The sequence below is a fragment of the Chenopodium album genome, chromosome 8 (assembly GCF_948465745.1).
Source record: "Chenopodium album chromosome 8, dcCheAlbu1.1, whole genome shotgun sequence".
Classification (NCBI taxonomy): domain Eukaryota; kingdom Viridiplantae; phylum Streptophyta; class Magnoliopsida; order Caryophyllales; family Amaranthaceae; genus Chenopodium; species Chenopodium album.
Window position 1 is genome coordinate 55,920,466 of NC_137841.1, and position 13,560 is coordinate 55,934,025.

Consider the following 13,560-nt stretch of genomic DNA (forward strand, 5'->3'; position numbering starts at 1 on the left):
TAAACAGGTTTAGGGTTAATCCTATTGATTGCATGTTAGTCAGAAAGCGCACATGAATACGATCAGAATAAAGTAGAGGCCTATTATTAGGGCAGCCTCAATCTCTTTTAGGTTGGATTTGTACCTTCATCCCCGAACCCTTATTTGGTTCTAGACCTTATGGAGTTGACGATCTCTTGGATCGTTAAAGGGGTGTAACCTTCACCTCGTGAACGGTTTACAAGTTCCTAAAACTTGTTGGCGACTCTTTTGCTCTATCTTCTTCCCTTTTGGACGCCACCGTACTTTAGTGTATGACCACAGTGGGGTTCAAGTTAGGGGTTAACACTTGAAATTTATTCCCTACAGTCGCTGAAAGAATCCTCTGGCGAAAGTCGCCGGCTGAAGTCGCTGTCTCTTCCTAATCATGACCAGACGATGGCCGATAGGAAAACAATCCTCCCTAAGTACCTTGGGGGCTAAGAAAGGCAAGTACGAGTACCTTCAAGCCTAAAAGAAGGAAAACAATAAGATCAAAAGGCCTTGTACAAGAATATAAGATTACTTGATTTCAAATATGAGTTTTAACTTACTCCTTCATGCATTTCATAGTCCATAAACACTTCAACTTTGATCTAACATGAAAAACGGGTTTTTGTAACATCATCGCACTTCCTTTCGAGACAAGAGGCCAAAAGTAGGTGTCTACACTAACTAAGTTAAATTATTATTTTTATGAATTCTGACTTAGTTGTTTAATTGTGTTTATGATATCTCGAGTAAGGTATTTGAGTAATTTCATTAAAAAAAAGTTTACTAAAATAGGAAAGAATGAGAAAGTTGCATTTAATGTGAAATTTCAGTTTTTGGCAAAAGTGGCATATAATATGTTGAGGAAGTAGATAGTTGAAAATGGAGGTATAGGAAAAAGTACACGATGTATCAAAAAGAGAATATGAGAGAGAGTGAAAAAGTAAGAATGTAGAGTACTCCTATTGAGGATGCTCTAAGACCATCATTACTCATGGTATAAAAATTTATACCATCTCTTTCTCTCTCTACCACTTTCTCACTCCTCCATGTCATCTATACCACATTACAATATACTTTCTCCAAAAATCATCCCACCCATGGTATAAAAAAAGTTTACCACCACACAATCTCTCTCCTATTTGTATTAATAATACACTTAATTTAATTATAATTAAATTGAAAATAACTAATTAATGTTTGTAAAATTAATTAAATAAATAAGCAATTTAGGTAGTAAAAAGCAAATTAAAAAAAAAATATATAAAACTATATCAATATGAGTGTCTATGTGTAGGTCTTGAAAAATTATGAAAATGGTAAATTTTTCATAATTTTTTTACTTTATAATTTTTTCTTATAATGCAATTAAAAAAAAAATAAATAAAAGATATATGATAATCAAGCCACGTGGCGTGACTTGGTTTGTTCATGTTTCACGGGGACCAAAGCAAATGTTTACTATGAGATGGTATATACAATCAAATGGTATAGTTTTATATATGGATGTTAGTAGGCCGGGTCTTGACCCGCCCCATCCCCACCCCCGGTGGGGAGGGGATGGGTCTCGATTTGACGGGTGGTGGGGTTAAAAATCATACCCGCCATGGATGATGGGGTGGGGGTAGATTTTAAGTTGTACTTGCCCCATCCCCGCCCCACTTCGTACCTGCCCCATCCTCACATCTATATATCTCTAAAAGAAAAATTATATAGACGTGAAATAAAATATTAATTATAATATTTTTTGCTACACTTATATTATAAACAAAAATGTATGTAATATTAAAAATCTTTTAATTTTTAATTATATATTTTTATTTTTATCATAATCCGTATTAATTATGAGGATTGTGTATTTGAGAGATGGAGATTAGGTGGGTCTTGGGTGGGATTAGGCGGGTCTTTAGTGGGGATGGATATCCAAGTGGGGGGTGGGACGAGGATGGTTTTGGAGTTGTACATGCGCCGGGGTGGGGATGTGGATGAATATTGGACCCGCTGCGGGGATAGAGATGGGGATGTGGATGAAAATGTTTAGTGGGGATGTGGATGGGAAGACCAACATCTGCCCCACCCCGCCCCGTCCCATTGACATCCCTAGTTTTGTACCACTAATCTAGTTAAAAAATTGCAGGTTTTTAATTAGTTTAATTAGTTTTACACCGTGGTATAATAGCACGAGTGTTGATGGTCTAAGAGTAAGTGTAAAACTTTTGACAGTTTCTTGTTGGTCAAGCCGAATTTTTTTTTTCATTTTTTTTTTCATTTTTTTTATTTTATTACTTTTTAAAAGGATTTAGTGTTGGAAAATATATTGAGCAGACATTAGGCAATAAACACACGTTTCCTCTTCACTGTGTTCCTCAGTCTTTACTCTCTGAATTCCTCCGTCTAAGCGGGTTTTCAGCTTTCTCTCCATTGAAGAAGCTGCTTCTTAGGTTAGATTTCCTTCAGAATCATCGAATTCCAATTTTACATTCTACTTTTAATCGTCAATTTTATTCAATTTAGGGTTCTTCAAGGTGGATTGATTATTATTGATTTATAATTTAATTACTGAAATGCTAGAATTTTGCTGTTCATTTTAGTTAGTGAGAAGAGTTTAATTTGATAATTGAGTTGAATTTTTTTGCTGCTTCAGGTTTTAAAGCAAACCCTAAAATTCCGACGACCATTTGCGATGGCGGTGAGTTTCTAGATCTTTAATTTCTTTTCAATAACTTCAATTATGTTCGTTGCAACAATAGCATGAATTACCAATTTTGTTTCGATCCAGATTTAGAAAACATAACTGCCGATTATAAAACCCTTTTTTGCTTTATCTAATTTTCCTAATTTAGGCAGTATATCTCCAAAATCGAAATGGGTACATATTCAACTATCCGATTCTGTTGTGTTATGATAATTTTTTATAGCTATAGCTCGGAATGAATTGTTAAAGTGTCTATATCCATGTCGAAGTGTTGAGTGGATCTGTTATGGTTTTAATTGGTTTGGTGTGAAATGAAAAGGTCGGAATAAAGGAGGTTGCAATTTAGCTTATCGGAGCATAACCTCGTATTTGTTGGAATGGGGGGATGTTAATCATGAAATTGCATGACTTGTATCTGCAATTTTGGAGCTTAATTTGCTGTTGATAGTTTTAAATTATACGATTCGGTAATTGGGTGGGGGAGTGGGAGGAGTTGGTTGATTGAAATAGGTTAACTTTGCACGTCTCTCAAGTAATTTACCTTCCCCTTCTATGTTACTCCAACTCTTCATTTCACTTCAAGTGCATATGTTGGATACTTGATACTTGGATATGGGTATGATTCTTCCACTTCGTATTTCACCTAAAACATGCAAAAGTTTCATAGGATAGTCGTGTTTAATTCTTCTAGCCATATTACATAGTTCATCACTATTTTGATGATTGATGATCTCTTCCAATTCAAGTATTTTGCTAGATTGTCTGCTGACTTGTTTATTTGTACAATTTAATGGATGTTTCTGCACTTAGGGTTACCACTACTAGGCTGATGATATGTTAGTGTTTGTGCTATATCAGTAGCATGGTATAAAAACTGTACATAGGTGCTAGGAAAGTTGGGGGGGGGGGGTACAGTGCTTTAATTAAGCTAGGCGAAGTGCATTTAAAGAGGTGCAATTGAGGCACACATCTTTCATAACTGCACCTTATTTTTGCCTCTGTGCACCAAGCCCCCTATCTCCTTCTCATTATTGCACCTTGAACTTTCTTATACATTGAACACAGTTACACAGGGCTTTAGAACATTTGACTGTTCTTGGAGGTCTGATGAAAGAGTTTTGGAAATATTTTTGGATCCCTATAATCATCTCATCTTTTAAATTCAGTCCAAGTAGCTTATATATTGGTTTTGGTTTGCATATGGACATGGAAGTTACTAAACAGAGCTTATCCCAAACTTCTACAATGAAGCCTTTTTGGTGCAAAAAAATGAGATTTAATGCAGTTAATTACATACTTTTTTCCCAAAATCAAAGTTTTGTTTATCAGATTTTGCTTCCCTTCTTTCAGGAAGATTAAATTTATCATGCTTCCTTTTTTTGTTTCATTCTCCTTGTTAACCTTTTGACCCGTTCTCTTTCATGGACTTTGATTTGCAGGACAATCAAGGCAATTTGGAAGCAGAGATAGATGCATTGTTGAATGTCGAAAAGCAAATGAGGCTTGCTGGAGATGTTGCTGGAACTAGAAAAGCTGCGTGTGACATTCTCCAGTTATGCTTTGAAGCTAAAGCCTGGAAAACCTTGAATGATCAGATTGTTGTTCTGTCAAAGCGCCGAGGTCAACTCAAACAGGTACGCATTGATAATTTTGATTTAATGACATTTTTATACTTGTTAGCTTAGTGTATATTGTACTTTAGTGAATTTTATCATGATTGAAGCGGCTATAGATATGTAATCTTTGATAATATCTGTGCTATAAACGTACAATTCAGTTGATATTATCTGTGCTATAAATGTGCAATTCAGTGAGTCAGACGGATTTATCCTTCATCTTAATATTTCAGGGTTAAGTGGTTTCACATTTTAAGAAATCAAGGATAGCTAATACCATCCATCCTTCTATAAGGATCGCATTTTCATTTCCCCATTGGTGCTGGTTAATGGAAGCTAGAATGTTTCATTCTTCTGTTTTTTTTGCTCATTTAGTATATGCCTTGAGTTGCAGCTGTGTTTTTTTTTTTTTTTTTTTTTTTTTTTTTTTTTTTTTTTTTTTTTTTGGGTGTTGATATCGGAACATTGTTGAATTTAGTTGTAGCCATATCCCTTATCACATTTCCTGGACCACACTATGTTTGCATATTGAACCTTACTTCCTACTCTGCTAGATTGCCTAGATATGCACTTTTGTTTGCAAAACAATGCGGAGAATCAGGTAGAATTCCCTGATTTATCAGGAATAGGAAGCTTATTAAGTGTGATTTTGATATATACATAAGAAATTAGAGAAAGCATAGGCTCTACTCTCTTCCTCTCATTAAAAAAAATGTATAGAAAAACTATGAAAGTTAATGTTAAGAGGTGTATATCAGTTTTAATCAGTAATTATCAGTAACTATAAAGAACAAACAAAATATTAAATCAGTGGAAATCTAGTAAAAACCAGCTTTTATTAGGGCCTGTTCTCGTACGTTGAAATTCAGCTTAGCTCAGTTCAGCTCCTAATTTCCTTCTCTTATAAAATATTCATTTCAGTCTGAGTTCAGTCAATGAGAATAGGCCCTTAGTCAGATTAATTTTATTTTAGAAAATACGAAGTAAAAATTCTGCAAATTAAGGCAAATAGGATAGGGCCTTTGATAGAATTTGTATTACTAGAAGATTAATCTTACCAGTAGGGGTGTATTACCTCCAGTAGATTTTCTCTCACTACAATCAGCATGAGCCTCACATGAGCATTTTCCTCTATTTATAAGCTGCACTACTGCCTTACTGCACATTTTTACCTCTTGCAAATTTCTGATAGTAACTAACGTCTTTATGGATAAATTATCTTGCCTTTGGGGTCCTGGATAAAGTCATAACCACTGAAGGCCTAGCTTTGTTTGCAGCAAATGACTTCTTACTATTGTATCATGTTGATATTCTTGGAATTTTTCCTAAATTTGTGTAATTCATTTAGATAAATGATCCATAATTTTTTTTATGGTTCACCAGATAGAAATCAAACTACATAATTGTTTATTGCAATTTTCTTTTCTTAGTTACCTACGTTTTAATTTTGGAGTCATCATTCCTTCATGAAACATTTAACCAGGAGGTTCCTTTATTTTTTACAGGCTGTGACAGCAATGGTGCAGCAAGCCATGGGTTACATTGATCAAACACCTGATCTTGATACTCGTATAGAGCTCATTAAAACACTGAACAGTGTATCTGCTGGGAAGGTAACCAGATATTACCGTGCTGAGCTTGTCTTTTGTTAAATTTTTCTCTTTCATATGTTTCATGTTGTTTTCTCTTTGTTGCAGATATATGTTGAAATAGAAAGGGCACGTTTGATTAAGAACCTTGCTAAGATTAAGGAAGAACAAGGGCTTATTGATGAAGCTGCTGAATTGATGCAAGAGATAGCGGTAAGTGTAGTTGCTTACATGTATGATTCCTTGTGTATTACATTAAATGTGTTTCGGGACTATCTTTTTGGTAGAAGTTGCGTAGTTGATCATCATTACACATATTTGTGATACTGCAGGTTGAAACCTTTGGTGCAATGGCAAAAACTGAAAAGATTGCTTTTATTCTTGAGCAAGTAAGTTCCCTTTTTCGAATTTTGTTGGTTCCATTATCTCTTCTACTGGCAGTAATAGTTTACTGTTGGAGTTAAGTGTTTCTACTTATTATTTTAGTTGTTTTTAAATATTGATGATGAGTTAAAATTTGGAAAATTATTCTGTTTTTCAGGTTCGCCTTTGTTTAGACCGTAAAGACTACGTTCGGGCGCAAATCCTATCCAGGAAAATCAGTCCCAGAGTTTTTGATATTGATCCTTCAAAAGAAAAGAAGAAACCTAAGGAAGGTGATGCCATTGTAGAAGAGGCCCCTGCTAATATTCCAACGTTGCCAGAATTGAAGCGTATTTATTACGAATTGATGATTCGGTGAGTTCAAGATTCTCTTTTATGGAGTACTTCATTTAGCTTTGTTCTTGCTAGGATAGCTGTGGGGATTGAGTTTTCTTCATTTTTTTTTTCCTAGGGAGTTTGAATATAGAAATTAGATTCATTCTCGGTTAGTAGATTTTTCCTGGCACCTTTTTTTTTTTTTGGTTGCAAATAGTCAAATTAATGTACTTTCTTCTTGAAATCTTGTGCTTGGAAAATTTCTGTGCATTCTGTTATTTCTTTCGTTGATATTTGGGAATTCTTTTACACTCTTAGAGAGATAAAGGTTGTAGAGAGAATAAACTAATGTCATAATTGGAGCCATAGTATAACTTAAGGGGTAAAATTTATGGGGTGACTTTCTAGGCTAATTATCCAGGTAAAATTCTATTTTATTCCCTCTAGCCTCTGCTCTCATTCTCTCATCACTCCATCACATTAGTGTTGTAACTTTACCACCCAATTCCACATCCAGTTGCATCTTTTTGTCTCTCTACTGTCAAGTTTCTTCTACATATCCTCAACCATCATCATTTCTGCAATTTAAAATCACATGCACCATCTCCAACTTTCTTATGCCTCTAGACTTCTTAAGGAAATAAAAGCTTAGATTGCAAAGTAGAGAGAGTAGAGAAGTTGCTGAAGTTGCTTGCATCCTTTGGAGGCTGTTCTTGCCTACAAGGTTCTGTGGTGACTAGAACCTTCCTAGAATTTTGTTTCTGGTGACAGCACATTTGGTGTCAACAGTGTTGAAAATTATTGAAATTGCTTTGGGGGAATGCTACTTGTGTAAAAGTGAGATGCTGGATTGTGAGGAAGCATTGATGTTGGGAAGGGTGGAAATTGATGGTTGGGAGGATGGAGGGAATGGTGGAAAGAAGAGAAATTTCTAGGTGGGAGGTAGGGAAGAGTTTTCCTTCCACAAGTGAAATTGATAACAACCCGTAATTTTATTTCTCAGTTCATAAATCTGAAATATCCAAAAATACTAGCCTTTGGCGTATAACCCCCCTGTCTTTTTAAGGAAAGCTGACCGGGGAGGACAATTGAAGAATCTTATTAATCCATCATAACTCAACTATATCACCCTCTTGGCATTGGAAGAGAACAGCCCTTAATTATTCAAATCCAGCTTAGATGAATATCCTATACTGTAATGGTTTGCATAGAAATATCCTTTAAATAGATTGGTTATTGTTATGTTAAATTTAAGATCTGCCGTACTGACTACTAGTAAGCCTTTCCTTTCTCTCTCTCTCTTATTTTTTTTTTTTATTTTTATTTTTTTTTTTTGTGGTTGAATTTCAAGACTTTTCTGGTGTTGCTTTTGTGGGATTTGGTGTTGCTTTTGTGGATTTTGAAATCTCTCTCTTGTCTAGACTACACTGGACATGGTTGCTTTTTGTTTGATCACCATAGAAAATCCATCCATGCTATTAAAATGGTTTTTTTTTTTTTTTTTTTTTTTTTTGGTTGTTGTTGTTGTTGTTATTGTTTTGATATTTTTTAATCAGAAGTTGATATTCTGGGGCCTCAATGAGTTTCTTTTGTTCAGGTACTACAAGCACCACAATGACTACCTTGAAATATGTCGATGCTACAAGGCTATCTATGAGATCCCATCTGTCAAGGAAGACCCTGAGCAGTGGACTCCGGTAAACAATGCTTCACTATTATCATGCTGCACTTTCTTGTGGATCTCAAAGTTTATTAATATGGTATTTTGTGCAGATTTTGAGGAAAATTTGCTGGTATCTGGCTCTTGCCCCACATGATCCAATGCAGTCAAGCCTTCTAAATTCTACTCTGGAGGATAAGAACCTTTTTGAAATCCCCAAGTTCAAGTATGTCATTTACTGCCTAAATAGTTTTCACCCTATATCAGTCATACTTCTGAATATGTATGTCACATTGTGGTATGGGTTCTTTTGATGTGCTGCTGCAGGTCACTATTGAAGCAGCTCGTGACAATGGAGGTTGTCCTTTGGACCAGTCTTTGGAATGAATTTGAGGGCGAATTTGAGAATGAGAAGAATTTGCTTGGAGGCTCTTTAGGTGACAAAGCTGCTGAAGATCTTAAACAAAGGGTCATTGAACATGTAAGCTTTTCTACTATTGATCTATATTATCTACAATCCTCAGAAAATAAGGTTAATAATCATATTTCGATTCTTTGCTCTCCTTGCAGAACATACTTGTTATTTCAAAGTACTACTCGAGGATCACCTTGAAGAGACTAGCAGACTTATTATGCCTTAGTATCAAGGTTTGCTACCATTATGAACTTGAACACTTGCACATCCTCTATAGTTTCTATCTTGAACTCTATCTAGACAGATTAGACAACTTTTTTGATGTTTCTTCAATCAGCAATTATGTTTAATATGTTGGGTATGCATATTGCATGTATTCTTTAAAAGAAACAGGGAATCTATATATAATATATGCTCTAGGCCTAGGTTGAATTTAAAATTTAGCCATTGGTAATTTCATTGTGTGTGGACTCACTTAGGTTAATTGAACTTGCATATAATTTGGCCACTTTGACTTTATTTTGTATGTCATCTGATCTGACTTTGATCTGACTTGTACATGTCTCAGGAAACGGAGAAGCATCTATCTGATATGGTTGTTTCTAAGGCTTTGGTGGCTAAGGTAGACAGGCCAATGGGGGTCGTATGTTTTCAGGTAGTTAAGGACAGCAATGATATTCTCAATTCATGGTCAATGAACTTGGAGAAGCTGCTTGACCTTGTTGAGAAGAGTTGCCATCAAATACACAAGGAGACGATGGTTCACAAAGCTGCTCTTAAAGCTTGAATGAGAGATTGACCGTGTATGTTCATTCCAGGTTTAATCACTAGGGCTGTGAAGAAATAGCCATTTCTTAGAAATGATTTGATCCTTCTTTGCTCTCTTAGTGATATAGCTGTTCTGCATACTTAAAAGGGTACATGTTTAGCCGGCTATTAGCTCTGGGACTCGTGAGCCTAATGCTGTCAGGTTGGGTAGCATGTATTGTGACTTCCAACTTGTCTAATATTCATTGTCTACGAAAATCCAGGGCAAGGAGAAAAGATGTATTTCAATCTTATGGAATTTGATCTCTTGTTTGTTTATTTATAATTTTTTGGTGGACAAGTAGTTTATTTTATTTTTTTTACAGCTTTTTAAATTCAAAAGCAATATGCAACAAAATATCACTTAGACATATATGCTGTTTGAGTACAAGTATAATTCTGCAAAAAAAGTGTTGTGCTTATTTATGCTAAGTAGAGTTGTAGCTTAAAAATTAGATTATCTACATATATGGACGAATATCTTGAGTTCAGGAGTTGCAACTGGTTGGATTCGACCGACTAAAGCATACAACTTAAACAGTTTTTGAAGACTTGATGTAAACGTAAAGAGTTAGTACGTCAAAAATTGATGCTTAGGCATAATGATTTCCCTCACCATTTAATAATATTTACCTTGAATCAAGTACTTCACTACATCCCGTCAAAAAAATAAAAAAAATACTCGACTACATTCCTGATTTTGCCTGCTGAAACTTGTACACATTTTCTTATTTCACTAAGATTTGTTCTTATTTCACAAATACTTTTAAACACAATCTTTGCTAATCAGAAAGTTGTTTTATACCTTTATGATGGCCGTTAGAAATTGTTTTATACACGTGGGTACACGGTGCACCTAAGGGTATTTTTTGCTCATTTGGATGATTATTGCTTATTTTATTATCAAATGAATAAACAAATACCCTTGGGTCTACTGTACACCCGGGTGTATATTGTTTAATTCACCTTATAATACTTGTAGGATTTGGTTTCTTTATGTTATGGCACTTTAATTGCCAATTTGTGTGCATTTTCAAAGTATGAAATGTGGCTTTATTCTTTGTTTATAAATGAGGATCAACCCAAATCAAAGGTGATTCTTAGAGCCAAAAGAATCATTTTCTATACAAATATATATACATTTGCACAACCTTTTTATTTAGGAAAAATTCACATTTACTACCAGCAAAAGCACCACGTATCAGATTTACTACCTGTTTAAAAAAATATTTTATATTACTACCACCATAATTACCTAACTGTAGAAATAACTACCAGTGACTAACCCCATTACTGTTTCTGCTTGAGGGGCCCACAACAATGGCTAATTGGGTGTAACCACCTTGCAGCCACCCCTCCACTTCACTGCACCCCGTCCCCTCGACTGCACCCCCTCCCCCCTGCCGGCGCCGGCGCGGCCCCACGACATCCCCCCTGCCGGCCGCGACCCCACTCCCTCCATTTCCCCCACCTACGCAGACAACCCCCTCCCTTTTCCCGTTGTTGCTGCCCCGACCCCCACCCCGTACTGGAAACCACTCCCTTTCCCTTTCCCACACCGGAAATCGCCCCCTCTCCTATTCCCCACGCCGAAATCGACCCCCTCCCCTTCCCTTTCGGTCATCCCTAATTCTAAACCACCAGCCCCAAACCACCCTAAACGAATTTTAGGGTTTCGCTTGTGGTGGTTTTGGGGTGGTGGTTTAGGGTTTGGGATGGCCAAAGAGGGTAAGGGAAGGGGATGGGGGGTCGATTTCAGTGTAGCAATTACGGGGAAGGGGTCGATTCTGGTGGAGAAAGGGGAAAAAAGGTGGTTTTCGGTGGGGATCAGGGCAGGGGAAAAAGGTGGTTTCCGGTGGAGGTTGGCTGCGTATGGTGGGGGAAGGTTCGCGCCGGCGCCGGCCAAAGCCCTGGGCGCTGGATGCCGGTAGGGGGGAGGGGGAGGGGGAGGGGGCGGCAGTCGACGTGGAGGGGGTGGCTGGGTTACTTTGTTTTTTTTTTTTTTTTTTTTTTTTTTTAATTTTTTTAATAAACTTAACGGAATCCTAACGGATTCCGTTAAGTGGTAGTAAAATTATAATTATGTGATTTTAGGTGGTAGTAAAATAAAATATTTTTTTAAACGGGTAGCAAATGTGATATAGGGTGTTTTTGCTGGTAGTAAATGTCAAATTTTCCTTTTATTTATTAGTTAACATATCTCACGGATATTTTTGTTTAAATAAGGAGCAAGAAGTTTGAAACACAGGCCCTCTAGGATGCTCTCATAAAGACTAAAGACGTATGTAATCCTGGTAGATAAGTTTGCTGGATAGCGTACATTTTATTGAAGCTATATTTCACTGGATTGCCAATCAAATTGCGTAGCAGACTGTTCCCTTTCGACTTCAATCCTGCCTGTCACAAAAAACACGTCCAAAGATAGCTTCCGAGTGATCAACATATACTCGAATGCAATGTAAATGTAATGATACATTATGCAATGCTATATAATCTACAATACCAGCAGAATTTCTATGATGATGAACACTTGATGATATTTGCAAAAGTACATATAAAATGATAGGTTTCTAATAACGAATTTACATTGTTTTTTTAATTCTGTCAAAAACTTACCTTTAAAGTTGACGTTCTGAAAATTCATCAGGTAAGTAGATATGAGACTAAAGGTTACATAGTATATATTGAATAACAATCAGATTAGAATTACAGTAAAACTTACAGAGCTAATTAAACAGGCCTAATTTTCAGAGAGCAGTGTTCTTCAGGGAGTAGTAATCAGAATTAGTCTGGCTAGGACCAATCAAGAAACGAGCTAAAGCAAAAGGGTCGTAACAAGGAGATCAACTCAGCCCAACTAGGCCAGCTCAAGCTCACAACATCCTCTAAATGAAGATCATAATCATCATCACTATCATCAACATTATGGCCATAATCTGCAGCTCGAAAATTATTTCTGACGCTGTTATTATTATTACTCGAACCTTGCTGTAATGGGAGCTGGTAACGACATACAGGACAAGTATTGTTAATTTGAAGCCAAGACATAATACAATCGGAATGGTAGAAATGATTGCAGGCCAACTTTCTTATTTCTTGGTTCATAACAAAGTCTTCTTTACAAATTGGACATGCTAAGTCACTGCACAATGTATCAGCTGTTGCTCTGACGTCTGTTATACATGAACTATCATTGTTCTCTGTAGTTTGATTTTGGGGTGTCTGACTAGGCGGCTCTTGTTCCGCTACCCATGATAGTGCATTCTCTTGTGGTGATACAGGCCTTGGTAATGGCCGCGAAGAGGAAATGTGGCCAATGTGGGTGGTGAATTGTGGCCTCAGAGTCAGTCGACGAGGAGAAGATAGATTGATGATTTGAGCCATTGTGTCTAATAACTGTGCAGCTGATGTAGAAGTGGAAGAGGATCCTGTTCTATATGATGATAGATTAGAAGAATTCCTTGAAATGTCGATTTCTTGGCATACGAGGTTGTAGCAAAGGGGACATAAGAAATTGTGTAGGGGGTTGGGAGAAGCTGATGCAATCCTAACAGTTCGATCACAGTGACTACACCAGAAGAAACGGTATGTTCGTGTTCTTCTAACTCCATCGATCACAACCCGAGGCCTGTTCATCAAAGGCATGGTTGATTATGGCCTGGGTTGTGATGAAATGGGTGAAATTAATGGAAGAGGAAATTTGAGTTTGACGTTAAGGCAAAATGGGCTATTTATAGGTCATGTGAAAGGAATAAAATGGTGGAGAAGAATAGAAAGTTAGTTTTTGTATGACTTGCATGTCAATCTTGTTGGTTTAAGCAAAAGATGAGTAATCTACAATAACAAGTAACAAATTGTTGCATAAAAAATCCTTCCATTTCCATTTAATTTGGGGAGTACTAAATGCAGGACAAATTTACCTAAATGCAGAATAGGTTTTTTTAAAAAAAAAAAAAAAAAAAATTATATTCCAATTTTCTCCTTGTTTTAAAAAAAATTAAATCACGTACACTCCTAACTATATAATCATCTCAACTATTTAAATTTACAACCATATTCTAACGTATTCA

General features: G+C 36.3%; 2 protein-coding genes across 2 annotated transcripts; one reads left to right on the forward strand and one right to left on the reverse strand.

Annotated features, from left to right (window-relative positions):
* The first annotated feature begins 2,327 nt into the window (after positions 1-2,327).
* On the forward strand, positions 2,328-9,791 carry LOC145641882 (26S proteasome non-ATPase regulatory subunit 12 homolog A-like). Its single transcript, XM_081692905.1, has 12 exons — positions 2,328-2,450; positions 2,654-2,698; positions 4,144-4,338; positions 5,826-5,933; positions 6,018-6,122; positions 6,242-6,298; positions 6,451-6,647; positions 8,206-8,305; positions 8,382-8,494; positions 8,596-8,749; positions 8,839-8,916; positions 9,252-9,791. Exons 2-12 carry the CDS (start codon positions 2,693-2,695, stop codon positions 9,468-9,470), a joined length of 1,332 nt encoding a protein of 443 aa, XP_081549031.1. The 5' UTR covers positions 2,328-2,450; positions 2,654-2,692; the 3' UTR covers positions 9,471-9,791.
* A 2,492-nt stretch (positions 9,792-12,283) lies between these two features.
* Positions 12,284-13,135, reverse strand: LOC145643070 (uncharacterized). Its single transcript, XM_081694232.1, has one exon. It carries the CDS (start codon positions 13,133-13,135, stop codon positions 12,284-12,286), a length of 852 nt encoding a protein of 283 aa, XP_081550358.1.
* Between the last annotated feature and the right edge of the window lie 425 nt (positions 13,136-13,560).